The sequence below is a fragment of the Saccostrea cucullata genome, unplaced genomic scaffold (assembly GCF_032062105.1).
Source record: "Saccostrea cucullata isolate Sc308-1 unplaced genomic scaffold, CSIRO_AGI_Scuc_v1 ctg7157, whole genome shotgun sequence".
In the NCBI taxonomy this organism is placed as follows: Eukaryota; Metazoa; Mollusca; class Bivalvia; order Ostreida; family Ostreidae; genus Saccostrea; species Saccostrea cuccullata.
In genome coordinates, this window is record NW_026927849.1 from 10661 (window position 1) to 31123 (window position 20463).

Consider the following 20463-nt stretch of genomic DNA (forward strand, 5'->3'; position numbering starts at 1 on the left):
ATTAAGAAGATATGGTCATTATTCAACCTTGAATCTTTTAAATGTGAAATTTACAGCAATAATAAATGGTTCATATATTAAACTGTTTTAAAAAAAAATACATATTAGATGAACTGTACTTTAGAAAACAAAGAACAAAATTAAGGCACACCCAAAACACAGTTAGATAATAAAATAAAATAAAAATAAATAATTTCTGAGAAAATACAGATTAAAGGCTTTCATCTAACAACTTGCACTTATTAGAAAAGACATCTTTTAAGTCAACAAAAATACATATTTACATACAAAAGTATATCATGAATCTAATAGAAATAAAATCAAAAATGCACTCCAATACTTGTAAAATTATCACATTTCTTATAACAAATAAATAAAGTCTTGAAGGACGGAATATTTGTGGAATCTGTATGTACAAATTTTTTCAACTTTCACACTCATTGTGCAATATAAGCTAAGCACTCTTACAAACAAAAGTTCCATTTAAATGCTTTAGAGTTGTCTGCCCTTTAGTCATTCAGTTGACACAAGAGGGCAGCCCCTTTGGATATCCAGTAGTCTTGAGGCTGCTTAGAAGGCAGGTGAACAAACACCACAAAGTTAGTGGAATGTCCTACAAAAGAGTAACGAAAATTTTGTATTAAAAGTCACCATATGATTGCTGTAAAGTGACTTCAAATGTCTGAACACAGAGTTTGACTATATAGTTGTCAAAACACAGCCCTGAGCTCTGGGGCCTAAGAATATAGACAAGTACTCTAACCTGTTAAACATTCATTAACTGTATAATGCTTTACCTGTTGTGGGCAGGACTCCAGCCCTGGCTGAGGTCTTGTATAGTGGGGCGATGTAATCTGCCTCGTCAGGCACAAAGTCCATCTTAGGCTCCATGTGGAACATACACAGGGCCGAGTTCATTATGCCTTTAATGGAGTCTGTGACCACCATTTCCTTCTCATCCCAGCGGAACCCATCCATAAACATTCCATGGACCAGCACACCATCTTCAGGAGTGGGCAGCTGTAAGGAAAATAAAGATGTTGTGTAATAAGTAGGTTTTATTTAAACTTCAAATCTTCCTTTGGTTGAATATTCTGAAGCCTGTTTAATAGAGCAATAGGTATAAGGACTTTTGGTGAGGAGTTGCGAATGCTTGCTGTGTTGAACAGGTCTCTGTTTTTTCTAAGGAACTAGAACTGCCCAAATGGGACAAAATACCCCTTGCTGGGTTTTCAGAAGTAAGTTTTTCCATAATATTATGTATCAAACACAAATTATGAAATTTTTATTCCAGTCACCTTGAACTTCCCCAAATAACCTTGGGTCAAGGTCAAGGCACACCCTTGGGTCATGGGCAATCTTTGTTTGAAATGAGAACCTACCAAGTTAATCAATAAGAAAGATATGGACGGGACACAAATTATGAAATTTTTCTTCAAGTGACCTTGAACTTCCCCAAATGACCTTCAGTCAAGGTCATGACAAACCCTTGAGCAATCATGAGCAATCTAAGTGTGGAGTAGTAGATTCTAATGTCCCTCTGTAAGAAAGATAAGGACCGGACACAATTACACAGACAGACGGACGGACAGCTAGACAGACAGACAGACAAGATGGTTCCAATACCCCCCAAACTTCATTTGCGGGGGTATAACTATAAATTTTATTTTCTTCAAAATTCTGAGTTTCAGTATGGTCAATTTCACTATGGTCAATACAACACTCCTTACTTCTTTGTCTAGCTCGTTACTTTGACCCTTCATGCGCCATAGTCCTTTGCTGTTGCTGTCTTTGTTTTTCTAGTTGAGCTCTTCTCTGTAAAAGCCAGGCATTTCTTTTCCGAAGCTTTAATTCTTGCTCTTTTTTTCTCAGCAAGAATTTGATCCAATTCTCTCTTTCGTAGTTGTCGTTGTTGTTGTTGTTGTTCTTGTAGAGCTCTTCTGTGTAATCTTTCCGCATTTCTTTTCCTAAGCTCCAATTCTCGATTTTTATTTTCATAAAGAATTCGATCTAATTCTCTCTCCCTTTTTTCCATTCTAATAATCGCTGAGCATGTAACTGTTTTTCTCTTGTAGAATCCATGACCCCAGTGGGAGCTGGCTCTGACAGTAGAATGAGCCGAAAGTCGGAGAGAAGCCGTATTTATACAGTGGATGACGTCACAACGCATAGGTAAGTCTATGGTATGTTTTGCACACGGCCCCCTTACAGATGAAGCAACAGGTATAAAAAAAGATGATGCAACAGGTATAAAAAGATGATCAATGCAACAGCTATAAAAAAGATGATGCAACAGGTATAAAAAGATGATGCAACAGCTATAAAAAGATGATGCAACAGGTATAAAAAAGATGATGCAACAGGTATAAAAAGATGATGCAACAGGTCGTAGTAGCAGCGTATATAGTATAATGTAAACACAGTATAAACACACCCCCGTATTAAGGGGGCTATATGTACTGTATTGAACCACTTATCCCCCCCCCCCCAAGGACTGTTCTGAGTTGACCCGGCTATCCCACAGACCCCCCTAATCTGCACTCTCTTGACCCGGCTATCCCCCAGACACCCAATCTGCACTCCCTTGACCCACCTATCCCCCTCAGCCCCAAGAGTGCACTCAGTTGACCTCGCCGGCCAGGCTTCTTATACTACTAACGACCATCTTTGCTAACCAGGGGTTTCTCACACACTTCTTTCCTCATAAACTGTAGCTAGAAACCCTTGGCCAACGAAGATGACAACCAACCGGATTTGCAAACCTTACGGCTAGCTATTGAACTGTATCCGTCCGAAGACGTGAGAGCTTATTGTGCACAAAAGTATGCTGCTTCTCTGTTTCAAACTGTCATATTCTAAAAACATTTTTAACTTGGTGTTCCCAATAAATTCCTATACAATTTCAACCTACTATTTCCACAACAAACAACTGTTGTAAATAACCCTCCATGAAATTGAGGCCATCCAATTTCGCATTTTTACTGTCAATTTTAAGAGGACAAGAGACAAATCTTTTCAATTGCAACACGCATCGTGGAAAAGTCTAGAGATTATTACATTTTTTAGCTTTTGTGCAGTTGAGATAAGAATCTGGAGGAATTAATCCAGTACCAATCGCAGCTTTTGTGTGCCATTTTTTAACAGATTTTTGTCTGGGGGTGCCACTGTAGCACTTCGGTCGTCTATCTCATTTTTTCTCAGACTAGCGAGTTACAGAAATGCAGCTTCCCTACGGCTACAAAAAGTTTTGGGGGGAAGCATGTCTACATAAAGAAATATATAAACATGAATCAAAACTAAAGCAAAAGACTATTTTCAGAAAATAAAGTGCACCCCAACTTGCATATAACGTGCCCGAGATGTTACTGGATAAATGTAGACTACATGCAACACAATTATAAGGATGCTTACATCGTGCTTTGAATAAATTGCAAGGATATTACCATTATACATTCATTTACTGCTTCAAAAAGTTTGATCGCTTAATCATCTCATTCGTATATGTATACCTGGTGCAGTTTTAAATTATTTAGTGGCATCATCTAGCTAATTAATACCATATCACTCTATTTAAAAGTACAAAAAGAATATAACCAAAAACACAATATCCGTAAGAAGAATTGATGGAACATTTCGCATTGCTCCAAGAAATGGTCAGCAAGGACTATAAACTACAAAAACTATCATTCTTTTCATGCAGTTTTGAAATATTTAATAATATTCACGTTAATTAACATAAACCAACAGTCTCCGAGACGTAAACCAGTTGTCACATTTACAGAAATAAAAAGTCGCCTGGGTCAAAATTTTACAGAAACCAATTGTAGCACCTACAAAATAAATTTGCTAGTTATTGACTTATTACAGGAAAATAATTCATTTAAAGGACATTGTCTGAAACTAGGGCATTAAATAAAGTTTAATCAAAGTTAAATTACCCACTTAGCTGTCCAATCAGTCCTGTAGCATTTTATGCATCATTTTAATGCGAGTACATGAAAAACACGATCTTAACAGTCGTTTACATGTAATGTTACGATATTGAGCACTTTTTTGGTTTAAAAGCAATACAATCGCTTAACTTTTTTTTTATAATTTTGCTTTCTAGAAAGTGATTTTTATTGTTTCATATCAAAAAAATATGTATGAAGCTAGACAATTCGCAGGTGCCAATAGTAGCTTGTGTCCGAAACCAAGATTTTCTCGATTCGCACTTTACCAGCAGTGAGACTAGGACCATCCCCACACGTTTTCTCCTCAAACTTATTATTGATGATTGGGCTGAAATAAGAAAATCACTAAATGTAGAGCTTTTTACAAGAAGTAAAAAAAAATCACTTCCTCACCCTGTTGTTCGTGATCCTGCAGCTAAAATAGGAAATCATTAAATGTAGTTACAAAAAGGCTAAAAATATTCTCATGAAACCTTTTGTTGATGATCGGGCTAACAGAGGGAAATGATTAATTGTAGTCATCATAAAAAAGTCTAAAGACAACTTTTCCTGAAATTTATTGTAGTTGATGATTGAGCTGAAATAATGAAACATACAAGTCAACATAATTGAACATCTTTTCATAATTTTGAAATTTTTGGAATGACAAAAGGTAATATTAATGTATTAAAATTGTTCAACATATCATTTTCCTCAATTTTCATGCATTTGAAATACATTCTGTATAACGAAATATTAATTAATACGTAATTTTTAGGTAACATATGAATTGGTTTCTCAAAAAATTCATTGTTGATTTTTGTTGCACCTTGGTCAACAATGGTTTTCAGGGGATAACAATTTCACATGTTACCCTAAAAACCAAGTTATATTTTTCTAACATTGACTTGCTGAGTGAAGGCATCAAAGTAGTTGTCAGGTACCAGGTTCTGTACTGACAGCACAGCATCCTGTAACTTTCTGATGACCTCTGCCAAACCTTCCTGGAATTCGTTTAATTCCGGCGCAAACAACAGCTGATTAATAGCCATTCTCTGTAAGCATTTAAACTCTTATATAGGGAGTGTGGCACGCATGGTCTTGGATTTTTACGAAACTTGGCATACATTCCTATATTGATGTATGTAACTAAAATTCATAATAAAATGGTTGCTATGGTCGATGGTTACCATGGCAACCAACATACATTTTTCATGGCCTAATAGTCGCTAAATTTTGATGAAAAATGACACTTTTTTGACTTATTAAAAGTATTCAATGGAAAAAGCTATTAACGTGTTTTTACCTTTTTGCCAAAATACATCATTTTACAGTGCTTTAGAAAAAAATTTGTATTTCAGTAACTTTACCTCATAGAAAAAATACGCCTCGTTTATAGGTAGGATTTTTCTTGGGGAAAATTATATATTTTAGGCTCTTTTGAAAAGCCTGATATAAATTTTTGCGGAAAGTTGGGAAAAAATGAATACATGGGTTTGAAAGTCCATATATAGTTCTAATATAAACTACAAAGAACTACTTGGTTTTTATATTTAGATATATGGTAAACCAGAGCAAAAACAAAGAGAAAAAAAATCAATTTTCATTACTAAGGGTCAAAGGTCACGGTCAAGATGGCAGATTTAGATAGATATTTAAGGAAACTAAACAACATTTTTCTGTGTCTTAACTTATACTTGTGTTTTAAACAACAAATGTAGAAACAAAATTACACTTCTGGCTAACAATAACTAGCATCATATGAATGTGTGCCCATACAAACAGAAGGTCAAAGCTCAAGGTCACAGTGGTATTAAAGAACTATGCACGCTAAATCTCAATTCCCGCCTACATTTTGCGACTTTTTTATTCAATATAAATGGCCATAAAGTCTTTGTTTTATACAAAATCCAGTGCAAATTTAGCCATAAAATCTTTTGTTTTATACAAAAAACAGTGCAATGGTATTTGATTCATTATCTTAATACCAGTCCTAAACAGTACTTTATCCCTTTTTCCGATTTCTGAGATAAAAGGAAGGGGGGGGGGTCGATGATATTTTCCATTGAAATCGGACTTTCAAGCATCACCATACATGTATTTCAAAAATAATATACTAGTATTGGATTTATATAAATGTTCCACATATTTTTTTTTTTCATCTTTTACGCAAAGAAGTAAAACATTTATATATTAATAAAATACACTCTTTAAGCTGAAAATCACTTTCAAACTGGGGGAAAATAGGCATTTATTTTCGTCTTTTGTCTATAAAAATATGCCCCCCCCCCCTTCTGTCTGTTTAAACATTTTATTATAGTAGGGTATCTTAAGAAGCCGTCGTGCGTTAACATTTGAACATTTTCAGCTTCTTCTCTGCAACCACTGAACCAATTTCAACCAAATTTGGCACAAAGCATCTATGGGTGAAGGGAAACAAAAATTGTGAATTTCATGATCCCTGCCCCCCTGGGGCCTGAGGGGTGGGGCCCAAACCACTAAAATTATTGCAATCTTTAAAAATCTTCTTCTTTACTCCTGGACATCAAGCAGTCAAACTGTTTGCATGATTGTAATCAGCAATGAGTCCTCTACCAAAATTGTAAAATTCATGGCCCTGGGGTCAGGGGTTCTAGTGCTAGGGTGGGACTAAATAAGTATACAGTGAAAATGCATTATTTCTTTTAAAATCTTCTTCTCTGCTCCTGGGTATTAAATAAACCAATTAAGTACAAAGTTATGATGAGCAAGAGTGTCTCTACCAAAATTGTGAATTTTATGGCCCCAGGGTCAAGGGTTCTGGTGTTTGGGGGGGGGGGGCTCTATCGATTATATAGTGAAAATACATGAATTCTTTGAAAACCTTCTTCTCTGCTCCTAGGTATTAAATAAACTCACTAAGTGCATAGTTATGATGAGAAAGAGTGCCTCCACCAAAACTGTGAAATTCATGGCCCTGGGGTCAGGGGTTCTGGTGTTGGGGGGGTCTATTGATTATATAGTGAAAATACATGAATTCTTTGAAAATCGTCTTCTTTGCTCCTAGGTATTAAATAAACTAACTAAGCTCATAGTTATGATGAGAAAGAGTGCCTCTTCCAAAAGTGTGAATTTTATGGCCCCAGGGTCAAGACTTCTGGTGTTGGGGGGAGGGGGGCTCTATTGATTATATAGTGAAAATACATGAATTCCTTGAAAATCGTCTTCTTTGCTCCTATTGGAATTAAATAAACAAAGTGCAAAGTTATGATGAGAAAGAGTGCCTCTACCAAAATTGTGAATTTTATGGTCCCAGGGTCAAGGGTTCTGGTGTTGGGGTGGGGTTCTATTGATTATATAGTGAAAATTCATTAAATCTTTGAAAATGTTCTTCTCTGTCTCAGGGTATGAAGTAGATGAACTACCTATATACATATGTAGTAATGATGAGCAAGTGCCCTGATCTTGCAGAATTGGGTATTTTAAGGCACCAGGGTCAGGGGTTGGGGTGGGGGCTCTTCTTATATACTGAAAATGAATTTATTGTTTGAAATCTGCTTCTTTTTATTTATAAAACATTTATTTATTTTTTAATAGGCAATTTTAAGTGTGCTTTTTAAAAATTTGTGCAATGTTAGGACCTAGGGTCAGGGGTTTATGTCACAGTGTTCATGTGTTAGGGGCACTACTGATTATTGCTGAATATTACTGATTAGTTGGAGTGCATTTTTGTTCCCCTACCCTGCGTATGGGTATTCAGTTACCAAGCTAAGCAACTGTTAAGTGTATTGTTATGATGATCAATGGTGCCTCTTTCAAAATTGTGAATGCTATATAGCATCTGGCTTAAAACATGAATCAAATTCAATACACTGTAACTGGAAAGTTGTTGCATAATGCTCAGGTGACCTATAAGGCCCGTGGGCCTCTTGTTTCAATTTGAATTTATATCACAACTCGCTTTAGCATAAAAAGACCCCTATTTATTTCTAGGTCAAGAGGTCAAAGTAAAAAAAAAATTGTTAGCATGTAAACCTCTCATTTCCGAGAGATATCTCAGAAAGCATTTAGGTAAGCTTTTTTTTTATCATAACTCCCTTTCGAATCGCCCGCCCTCTTTAAGTGTCCCATCCCCTATAGCTACCCCCATCACACTCTGACACCCCCCTCCCCATCCCACCCCTCTTAATCTACACAAATTCTTATCTCACTAACAAGGGGACACATATTCTTGAATTAGTTTGTTAATGATGTATTTATATTGGGTATTCGGAATACTGACATTGTAATGTTGTATCCTGACTTCTATCCCGTATATTAAATGTATTTTATTGAAACTGGTATTACATTCTCCCTTTAGCTTGATGCATAATGTGAAAATGCTTATAAAGTACGGTTTTCAAGGGGGGGTATAAAAAGGGAGGCAATTAAGAAAATTAAACGAATATAAACTCCATTTTCTTGTACGTAAAGAATTGTGCTTCAAGCGTGTAAAGACTCTTTTGTTGTTATAGTAAAATAATTCCTTGCTCCTAAATTTACATTTTTTAAAACCATATTTAACCGTCCGAACTGTTCAAGTGACAGTCAAAATGTGTTTTCCAGAGACTTTTTTTTTAGAGAAGTTGATGGAAAATTCTAATTTACTTTTCAATATCATTCTTTAAAAAAATGCGATTTTAGAGATGTTGATGGCAAAATATTTCAACTCAAATATGTCTGGATCTACCAAAGTTCAATCAATAACAATCTGTTGTAAAATCTGCTGGACCTATTCAAATAATCTGCTTTTGTGCATTTGATAAATTGTAATTTTTTTTTTTTGGGGGGGGGGGGTCAGAAAATTATTTTCATCATTAATAAAATACTGCTATACAGATCTTATATTAATTGTACTGCTTTTAGGTTAAATCACTATGTATCTAAGTCCAGAGAAATGATAAACTGTTAACTTTAAATTTGATTCTCAGAAAAATTTGCATTTCCATGCAACTCCCCCAATCATCACAAGTATATTTTTGATTGGTTAACAAAACATTTTTTAACTTGTTTATCCTGTTTAAAAACTACATAATATGACTGCATTTACTATGGGTTAGGGGAAGAACTTTGATCCAGAGGGATGAGGGGGCAATTTTTTTCAAGTTGGTTTATTTTCATGGCAGGACATATTATTTATTTCCAAGATGATCTTTAGGGAAAATTATTAATATAAGGATATGGAAATAACGAACAGTATTCAATCTCAACGTCCATTAAACAAATATACAATAAACAAACTTTCTTTCTAACAGATAAAAAGTCTGAAGAGCAAAGAACTCCTTTTCATTATGGTAGGGGTGGGTGGGGGAAGGGGTTATATCGGTAACTATTTTTTAACCATAAAATGTATTATACATGTATACTGTGGGTTTCAAAAATTATTACCGGTACTGAAATAATGACCCGTGGATGGGAATTGTAGCTATTACTCAAAACAGATTATTTTTTTTTTCTTTTCAGCCAATTGCAAGGACATATTATTCAATTTTAAAAGATTAATTGTCTCTTTTAATCACATTCACATTTAAAAAATATTCATTGCTGTCCTGCATTACATCACTCTGACTGATCGTGAGACACAATAATTCTTTATAAAAAAAAAAAAAAACAAACAAATTCATAATACTAGTAATTCTGATATTTCAAGTTTATCTTGAATCCCGTTTTGAAACCCCTTAGACCAAAGTCCTTGAGGCTTATCATTATGTACAGAGCTGATTTCCTGTGCTATGTACAGTGTAGTCTTGTACATTTACCATTTCTCACATGAGCAAAATTATTCTTTTTGAAATAAACAGAGGTTAAAATTTGTAAGCACATGAAATAAACAGGAAAGAAAGTTGATTTTACTTGATTTCCAGGATATACAGAGCTGCGTGTGTATGCTGACAATAAGTAAACAACTTCCAGTCATTTTTGTGCAATGACTTTTTTAAATCTTTTTCACTGAAGAGCTCCACAATTATCAAAGGGAGATAATTCAATTTCAAAGTTAATGTCTGCTATTTTAATCAAATATTTCTCATATTTATAGAGAGAATACCAACAAGGTTTTAACATGCCTTTTAAAATTAGATGTTAAATTTCTTATTTTTGTTAGTAACATGAATTGAAGTAGCCGCATTTCATTAAAAAACTTTCCCAAATATTGCATTTTTTCAGAAAAAATCAACTTTAGACACCGTTTCCATGGTAACTACCCAACATTCATATGATCCAACTATATTTTTTGAAGTAGTTTATGACGTGGTACTTTCCAGCCAAATTTGAAAAAAATCTGTGACTATGCGTGCCACAAAAGTTTAAGTGGTTACAGAGAATGGGTATTAAGTTCCAGAACAAACTCCGTGATAAATAAGAGAGGCAACTGGTGACCCTCCTCATCCTCCTGTAAGGGTAGATAACTCGCAAATTACACATTTGAATTCAGTAAATTTTTGCCTTTAGAGTTTTCAATCAACATCAGATGTATTCATAAATATTTTTTGAAGTTTTATAAATTTTATATGATTTTCTATGAAAATACATGTAGTTTTAACAATGAGCATTTGAAAACGAAATCTTCTTACAAGTATTAAAAGTAAATTGTCAAAGTCAAACTTTAACAAAAGTCACAAACATGGACTTAAAACAAAATTAACATAAAATTTTATTAAGAAAAAATCAAATTCAAAATAACTTGACAATATTGAAATTTGAAATGCCAAAACCAAAAAGAGAGAGAAAAAACTGTATGTATAGTAATGTAAGGTGAATCACAGTAGAAATACAAGTACTAAAGAGAGGTGTGGAGGATTGTAAATAAAATAGTAGCATTAACTTTCCAAAAAAAAAATATTTGTTGAAAAAAGAATCTTTTTTATATACTCAGTATATAAATATATAAATGTTTATTAATAATATATTTTTTTGCTTGGGCCTTTAGCTGGAAATGAATTATATGTAAGTTTTTTTTAACTTAAAGTGTAAGACAAACATATTTTAACGGACAAACAGATGATAGCTATTTTGAACAGTTTTTTTTATTGATTAGCTTATCAAACTACACTAAATAGTAGCACACCATGTTGTTAATATGTAAAGACATGTCATAAGTTAATATTGCAGACATTTTAACATTAAAAACAGCCTGCAAGTAAAACATGTAACCTAAAATAAAAGTAAACTGGTATCCCTTCACTTGTCTATAATCTACATGTAACTCTAATAAAATCTAATTCTCATAAAAGCAGGGAGGTATGTGTGCTTAGAGCATAAAGCAGAGGATAACTATATATAGATCTATCAGGGAAAGGGTGATAACAACGTCAAAACAACAAAATAAGGGAGATAACTCTTCTACCTGCTCTTCGTGTTTTCCCTTTTCAGCTTTCTCTTTTTCTTGTCGCGCTTTTTCGGCTTTAATCTTATCTCTCTGTAAGGTTATACGCCAGCAACATTAAATCAGGGATAAACAGATCAAAAACTTAAAATATCTGCCTAGGCTTGATATTTGGTTCAGAATCTGAAACTGTATATCTTTATGAAAATTTTCTTACATTGGACATAAAGACATTCTATGAATTCACACAGCTTTAGAGGGGTGCTACAAAAACTTAATAAGATGGTCACTTTATACTATTATCAGATAATACTTTTTAAATTAATTATCATATTTTTAAAGAAAGAATCATGAAAGCATTGTGAAGCTTTGAAAGTTATTGAATATAATAAATTAATTAAAAGTTTGATTGTAGTACATTATTATTTGATAAGCTAATAGAATTTCAAAGCAAATTCAAAAGACCCCCTCCTCCCAATAATGTTGCCTGTTAAAAGTTAATTTACCAATGATATTTATCATACATTTATTTCATACCTATTCCTTGGACCAGTACACCAACTTCAGAGGTTGGACCAGGTGACAACATAGAGACCAGTGGAAAAACAAGCAAGAAATGAAGTTGCTTGATATTTAATTACAATTAACCTTATTATATAATGATGTTAACAAAGGTTATGGAGAACACTGCATGAAATCCGTTCTTATTCTCAACATTGCTCAATTTTATTTTAAAAAAGGGGGGATAAGAGTTTCGTCATACATTTAAAAAAAATTAATTACACAGGAAATAATATTCAAACAATAGGTCATGAAAAAGAAGACAAACAAAAATATTACATATTTAACAAACCTAATTAAAAAAAGAAAATGATAAAAATTTCAAATTAGAAATGGAATTTATTATTTTATTAACATTTAATACCACTTTCAAAAATTGCAATGCTAAATATAGATGTGTTGTAACCACTTTTAAACTGTTATTTAAGGAATCACTGTCTAGTTTTGAGAGTATGGGCATCAACACTTTTAAACGGGCTGTTATTTACTAATATTATGGCATACTCAAAATAAAAGTGATTAATTTCCATTTCATTGTGAATTAAAATTTTATACTTAGACATTAAGAATGTAGACTAATCGATTTAAAGAGGTTGCCACTTTGAATAGTCTTGCACACTGATGTCAAGCACAAAGATATGAGATTTACATGCATATTTTGTTAGCGTCAACAGAGAGACAGGTTTGAGATTTGCATGCGTTTTAGGCCTCCTTAGCTGCTGACCTACGACCTGCCTTATTTACATGCCGGCAGAATTATCAAGAATATACTCCCAAAACTTTCAGAGAGTTATCACAGAGAAAAAAATTAGAAATGGAAATATTTACAAATCACTCATTGAGTAATTGTGCCTACTCTATACAGCGTTGCTTCCTGAATCTTGTGATATGGATCTTGTTGTAACGAATGTTGGTAAGATTCTAGAGCTCCCTGGAATTCCCCACAGATTTGTTGACAGATTCCCAGGATTTGCCACGAAATATCTCTGAGGTTATCACGTACATAAACCCCATCATCATACAGCAGCAGAGTGTGTAGATCCTGTAGAGATTGTTGTGACCTGACTTTGTCACCCAGTTTGTGGTGATTCAGTGTAAACAACATGTGTAACATCACTAGAGGTGGGATAAATAATGATAGCTCACCATTCTCGTTACTGGTCTTCTGCTCTAGAATTAGTTCATCAATATATGTGTACTCACTAATTAACACAATAGCTACAACTAGAGCGATTCTCATTTTATGATTCAGAGACATCCCCACTGTGCAGCGTGTGTACATATCTACATTTACATGATTACAATATATGATGCATGGATTTGTCATTCTGTCCTGAGCTTTTTGCAAACAACTAAGTGACTGTTCAAATCTACATGTTTTGTAATAATACATTGCAAGATATAAAATATCTGAGACACAACCTAATGTACATGACAGTTTTAACAATCGGGATACGTAATTAGCTGTGTAATAAACCTTATTACGATTTTTATGTTGATATACATTACACAGTTTCAGCATCGCAGTGTTACGTAATATGTCTGATGTCATAATTTGTACTGTAGCCTCCTGGTATGGGGTCAACCTTTTTCTTATCTCTATTTCAATGTTCTTCATGAGAGCTGCAAATTCTACAGCACTTGAAACACTTTGATTATATGCACGGAGTTCCTCAAATAAACTAATGTCAAGTTCAGTGTTAGAAATGATACTGCTCTCGTCAGTACAGACTCTCAATGATCTGTGTAAAATGGCTTGACTGAGAAACAGTCCTAACGTTTCACTCAGTAATATACTTGATATACCTTTGCAATACAATTCATACAACTTATTAAACAATGATGTTTGTGTTGATCCAGTTAATTTAAATCGGAACATATTGTTTTGTGGAATAAAAAAGTTCCGGCATTCTCCAGTAAATACCCAATATATTAATAATTTAAAGCATTCCCAGAAACAAGGCAAAATGTTTTCAGGTGTCCAAGTCAAGGAGCTGTTGTATTGAATTACCCAAAATACAGCAGTTTTAGTGAAGTATGAACATAGAATGGGTGAATCTTCCTTTGAATTAATCACTTCTTTTAAAAACATTTTTAAAAGACCATAACATAAAAACTGAGTGTGGTTCATTGAATAAACTAGTTTTTGTTCCGCCAAAGAGAATGAAATTCTCCATTCTAGTATACTTTCAACAGTGCTGCCTATAGGAACAAGATGGAATCCTCCTTTGAATATATCTGATAAAACAGTCTTAGACGGCCAACCTTGTTGATGACATCTTTGTATCCATGGCAAAGCTAATGAGGGCCAGTGATGGGATCTGAAACAGAATGCATAATCTGCTTCTATTCCATCCTGACAATATGTAGCACAAGGACCATGCGATTTAGAAGAAGGGGCGAAATTATAAGACTGTAGGAACTTTAAGTGATTATTGCGGAATAATGTACTAGATATATACACGTTATCATTGATCTCTACACAGGAGGATCTGATTTTTTCATCATTTGATGGACTCATCAACTTTAGTCTGGTAAATCCCGGTGGTAAATCATCACACTCCATCATGATAACGGTGTGTTGTGGGATACGATAGAGACTGATCTGAGAGAGATCACAGATCACCTTGTGGTCTGGAGGCCATAACATGTAATCTTCATCTGAAGTCTTCAGTCTGAATCCCTCACGTTGACTCCCACTCTTCATTCTATCAAGTCCTTTCATGATGTACACAGGTTTCTTCACCGCCTCCACAGCGTCCTGAACTTCTCTCCTGATCCTCACTTCTGTAGGACTCCCTACCTCACGACACAGTCCTACATACACAGCCTCTGATAGTCGAGGTATGTGATCCATTTAGATGTATATTCTGTAATTATAAGACACAAGTAAGTAAAAAGACGTTTCCATGATCATTGTATTGTCGTATTTCTCTTTCATGTATGTACTTTCATTTTATTAGTAACAAATCGGTTTCTATAGTTACGTCTTAAATTCTACTAACATCTTTGATTTTTCAAATTTTCTTAATTGTTGTTTTAAATTTGTATTTCTAAGCTTTTCAAATAGGCGGTACCAAAATTTCCAAAATATAAATGGTACAGGTACAGAGCTGTCAAAAATAACACCCCTCCTCCATTTTCCTAGTTTCGAATTGATTTTTCACAATCAAATCAAGTGCCCGCTATTGTTCCTGACTTAAAGCTGAAGACGATTGGTAAAAGAAATGTATCCGCCATTTTAGTTCCCGAGACTCGCTACCCTGCAGACCCATATAAATAGGCCAAGAATTAGAGACTGTTCAGTTTAAAGCTGACATGAATTCTTAAAAACGCAACATTTTCATCAATGTACGACTTGTTTCATACCAACGATAGCCGTATTCTGCCATATTTCTCTCAGATACCTGCAGTTGGTTTGCATCGCAAAATTCATTTGCCAATTATAACTGATATTTGTAGTACTAATCTCAAATCTAGTAATTTGATGTACGGCAATTATTTACTTCAAATCTTAAAAGCAATTAACCAGAATAATGTTTTTTATGTATTCATAGTTCTATACGTTCTTTAACACACAAACACACGAAGAAATGCCATCCCCTGTTCAGATTGACATTTAGGCATTTGATTTTTAAGGCGGGGAGGGGGGGGGTAAAAATAATTGACATGACCGTTACATAAATATTCTTGGAAGACGGACATCTCTGCCAAATTTAATTTTGAAAATTTTATTTTAAATGCGTCACTCCGACCACAATGTATGTGCATTTTGAGGTATGTATAAATGTTTTATAATTATGGTGTTATAGAGAGGCTTTTGAGATTTCAGTATCCCTGCCTGATAGTCTAGCTACTTTTTTTATATTTAGAAATAATTTCTGTAGGAGTATTTAGGAGATAATTCTAAAAGCTAAGGTAGGGAGTCTTGACACTGGTTGAATACGGATAATTTTTATTTACTATTTGTACATTGAACTAACTCTCTCTTTTTCTCTCTCTCTCCCCTCCTCAGGACAGATCAAGGTTTTTTTTTCAGGCGGGATTTCGAAACTTCATAAATTGAAAAATAATTTTAATTTGAACGAGAAGTTAATCCGAACGGCCAAATTGAAAGAGAAACTAGAGGTATTGTGAGAAATGAGCTCACTAAATGATACCCTCGCCGCCCATATGGTTATAATGGCAATGTACATATTTTCGGAAGGAAATTGAAAGTGGGGGGGGGGCTAAGTACAAAGATTTTTTTTATACATTCAAAAAATCTGACAAGCTTAAAAAAGGGGGAAAATGTCCTTTTCCTAAACACAAATATCCTATTTCGTGTGGGGGAAATGGGGTTGGGTAGGTTTGAACTTCAGTAACAAAATTTTTCTCCAAACTGAACCTGGACAACAAACAATCAAAAAGCTATAGGTAGAATGTGGAATTCTCACGCGGGGGGGGGGGGGGGTCCTCTCTCTTTTTATCTGCTTTTTTCTAGAAATTATTAATTATTTATGTCTAGAAATTTAATTCACATTAAATTCTATTTTCATTATCATTGTACCACAGAATCAAACTCGTTTAGTATACCCCTTGCAACAAGTTGCGTGAGGTAAAATGTTTTGGACCCATCAGTCAGCCCATTTTTTTTGGTCAGCGCAACTTCTTTTAAACTAATAAACAGAGTTTTGTTGAACTATGCTGATATTCAGAGGAATCAATGTGTCTGTATTTGTACATCACCAGAAAATTCTGAAATCTTTATTTTTTGGGAATGTCCGCACTTTTACATTTAGATTTTGGCCATATCTTGTATATAAAAATGAGCAGTTTGTCAGCACAATTCCTCATAAACCGGTGCATACAATTTCGTCAAACTTAGCAGATAATATAGGACACAATGTGTATAAATTTGCATTTTACAAGAAAATTACGATTCCTTTATTTTTTCTGTGAATTTCAGCACTTCGACTTATGTGGGAGCGTGGGGTATGTGAATTTGCTCAATTTTTCTTTCATTGAGCATAGAATTATAAATAACTTTAAATCAAATTATATTAGGTCTTATAAAGCCAATATACAGTATTTATTTAAGGAATAACTGTCTTATTTTTCGAATTCATGAAGTGATCAATGGATTGGCTTGTGTGATAATTTGCATAAACGCCGAAGGCGTTTATGCATAAAATTATCACACAAGCCAATCCATTGATCATCTTCATGAATTTGAAAAATCTGACAGTTATTCCTTATATTTACATGCTTTGATTCCGCCAATCCACGGGCTCCAAGCCTGCTTTTCTCTAGGTGTTGTCCCGCCCTGCACGTGTTTTTTTTTTGGAACCGCGCCAAAGGACATTCATGAGGAAATCAATTACATTTACATTTGGTTATTTTATCTCAGACAAAGACATTGGAAATGTAAATATTTTATCATAAAGAGATCCGATCTGTTTCAGACGTTTTTCTTTTAAAAAAATTTTATGAGAGTTTTATGCATGTTTTATTACCCCCCCCCCCCTTTCACAGGAAAATGTCTTCATATCTTCAAAAGGTGAATGATTCGTAATAATGCATACTTTAATATAAATTTGATGAAGTTAAACCATGTTTTCAAAAATTTTATTTACACCATTTACAGACAAGAGTAATGTTTATTCTTGAAAAAAAAAATTATTTGCCTTTTCTTCAGTCAACCCCACGGCGCTTTCAACCTTTGATATTTTCCCTGACCAAATAAATTGATCGGCATGGGCCACGTGTGTCCAAGCAGTTTTTTACCGTTGAGTTAGCAATGGATTACATGATTTATGAGATGCATTTTTCAATAAAAGTAAAATAGGATAATTCTTTCGACATGTGCACATCCCTGTAACGATAGCAGTATTCAGGTAAATATTTCTATCACTGAGTTTGACGCGTTTTCTCGACTGACTTGCATGGAATTTTTGCTCTACTTGAATATTTTCCGTGTAAGTGTATTTTCTATATTGCAGCAAATGCATTCAAAAATAATTTAATTCTCGGTATAGTTCTAGTTTTTCATGAATTTTTACTTTTCAAACATGTATATTGGTCAGTTTATGGACTTCTTAAAACTTTGCTATCGGAGATGTGCACATGTCGACAGCCAGGATAGAAAATCACTGAAGTGAAACAGTTCTAAAAGGCTATATATAGCAGGTACAGGTGGCCAAAAATGTTCGATTTAATATGGCGGAATCGAGGAAATATGGCGGACAAAGGCGTACAGGAATGTAGTAAGTCGTACAAAGATGAAAACTGATGCCTTTTTAAGAGTTCATGTCAGCTTTAATCAGTGGACATCGGTGTAGACGGACGTATGCTATACAGGGCTTGGTCACGGGAATAAGAACGTAATACTTCGTCTAATGCAGGAAAGTAAGATACCAAATAAATTTATAATTATAGGTACATAAGTCAATGCAGTAAACAAACAACATAGATAAACGTAACTGCAATAAAATATAAACAAATGTAATGCAAGATAACCAGCACGAACACGGGTCGCCATTCCACGCCGATACCTGTGACAATAAAGCAGTCAGGTGTAACGAAAGCGACGAGTACTATACACTAGTATTGATGTATCGTGGATAATGCTATCAAAAATGGCTTATGCCTATTTACGAGTCGTGTTCAGCTTTAATAAATTGGTCGAAATTATTGTGGAAATATCATAGTAACTCAAAGAAGATTCTACATAAAGTATATAAGCTTTACTTGCTGATTTCAATGTATTTTTTTCTAAAACTAAACAATATGAAAAATGTATCATTTTATGAGAGACTTTTAGTGTCATGCATTGTTAAAATTATATATAAACTATTTCATGTATTTGTCACACGTAATTTTCATTGAATATATTTTTGCATGTAAATTGTTATGACGGTATTGTCCTCTACAAAAATTTGAATTTTTCAAATAAACTTTAAAATAAACAATGACCAGTTCACATATATTAATATGTGAAAATATTGCTCTTTTGTATAAAACGGGTTCTTAATATCTTAATTACCATATATTTCAGTATGTACACGTTTTATAATATTTTCAAGTGTAGGTATAACTATTAAGTATGAACATTATGTCAATCAAATAAATTTAACTGTATAGAACTGTATTGTATACTAACGAGAATGTAAATGTCAAATACAGAACAATAAATTAAATTTAACTGTATAGAACATACATACGCTGAGTGTCACCGGCAGGGAGAATCCTCAACTGCAGGAAATCACCAAGGCCAGTCCTACTTTCGGTTTGTAAAATAAATAGATAACCCCATTACTTGTAGTTTATTTTTAAATTTTAATGTATTCGATCAGTGCTTGCTATCAGTTCAAGATATATTACTGTATTCAGCGGCGACTCACACAAGTATGAACAAGTATTTATCTTATTATGTAAAGGACAAAATACGGTTTCAATACAGATTTCACCATGTATATCCCAACATGCGGGGTGTATGCTATGTTGTGCGCGACGTGTATGCTTCCGAAGCGAGAGAAAGGGGGTCAATGTAGGTTCTTTGTCCATTTTCTCAATTTACGGATATTTTTCGCCAAAGCATATATACCTACGGAAGAAAGCATTATCTAAGGAGTATATGGATACCTATGAATCCACTGGACACCTTCTAGTTTCATCAAACACCTCAACACAATTCCGAGGATCGGAGCAAGATTGACACAACACTGTGTTTATGATCGAATATCAGGACAAAGCTTTGCTTTATCGTCACTTTTATATTGTTGCTAAATACATGTTTACAATATAAACGTTTGTACAAATTGTCTGTTAATAAAACAGTTCGTATCTAAGGATATTGACGAAAAATCAAATGTTGTGTCCGGGGTGTATGCATGTGTGCACGGGGTGTATACCCCTCTTTTTACTCTATAGATCATTGTCTGAAATGTCATAAAATATTCTTAACAACTGACTTTGTAAAACATCCCCCTTCCCCCCCCCCTCCTTAAAAAAAACCCTTCGCTCCTTCAATAATTTCCAAGTGACTGAATTTCAAACAAGACAATTTGATGAGATATTTTATTAATCACAACTTGTGTAAGATGTACAGAATGATAAACAGAAAGCCATCATAGTAATTAACATTCAATGCTTTGAATCAAAACATTAAGAAGATATGGTCATTATTCAACTTTGAATCCTTTAAATGTGAAATTTACAGCAATAATAAATGGTTCATATATTAAACTGTTTTAAAAAAATACATAGATAAACTGTACTTTAGAAAACAAAGAACAAAAGGCACACCCAAATCACAGTTAGATAATAAAATAAAATAAAAATAAATAATTTCTGAGAAAATACAGATGAAAGGCTGTCATCTAACAACTTGCACTTATTAGAAAAGACATCTTTTAAATCAACAAAAATACATATTTACATACAAAGTATATCATGAATCAAATAGAAATAAAATCAAAAATGCACTCTAATACTTGTAAAATTATCACAGTTCTTATAACAAATAAATAAAGTCTTGAAGGACGGAATATTTGTGGAAACTGTATGTACAAATTTTTTCAACTTTCACACTCATTGTGCAATAAAAGCTAAGCACTCTTACAAACAAGAGTTCCATTTAAATGCTTT

At 33.8% G+C, this 20463-nt stretch overlaps 2 protein-coding genes across 2 annotated transcripts; both read right to left on the bottom strand.

Annotated features, from left to right (window-relative positions):
* Positions 1 to 150: 150 nt before the first annotated feature.
* LOC134275661 (dynein axonemal heavy chain 6-like) lies at positions 151 to 19068 on the bottom strand. Its single transcript, XM_062757924.1, has 3 exons — positions 19038 to 19068; positions 798 to 1020; positions 151 to 613 (listed from the first exon to the last, which is right to left on the bottom strand). Exons 2-3 carry the CDS (start codon positions 982 to 984, stop codon positions 510 to 512), a joined length of 291 nt encoding a protein of 96 aa, XP_062613908.1. The 5' UTR covers positions 985 to 1020; positions 19038 to 19068; the 3' UTR covers positions 151 to 509.
* LOC134275660 (uncharacterized) lies at positions 11894 to 13849 on the bottom strand. The gene is made up of 2 exons (XM_062757923.1): positions 12671 to 13849; positions 11894 to 12269 (listed from the first exon to the last, which is right to left on the bottom strand). Exon 1 carries the CDS (start codon positions 13712 to 13714, stop codon positions 12671 to 12673), a length of 1044 nt encoding a protein of 347 aa, XP_062613907.1. The 5' UTR covers positions 13715 to 13849; the 3' UTR covers positions 11894 to 12269.
* Positions 19069 to 20463: the final 1395 nt, after the last annotated feature.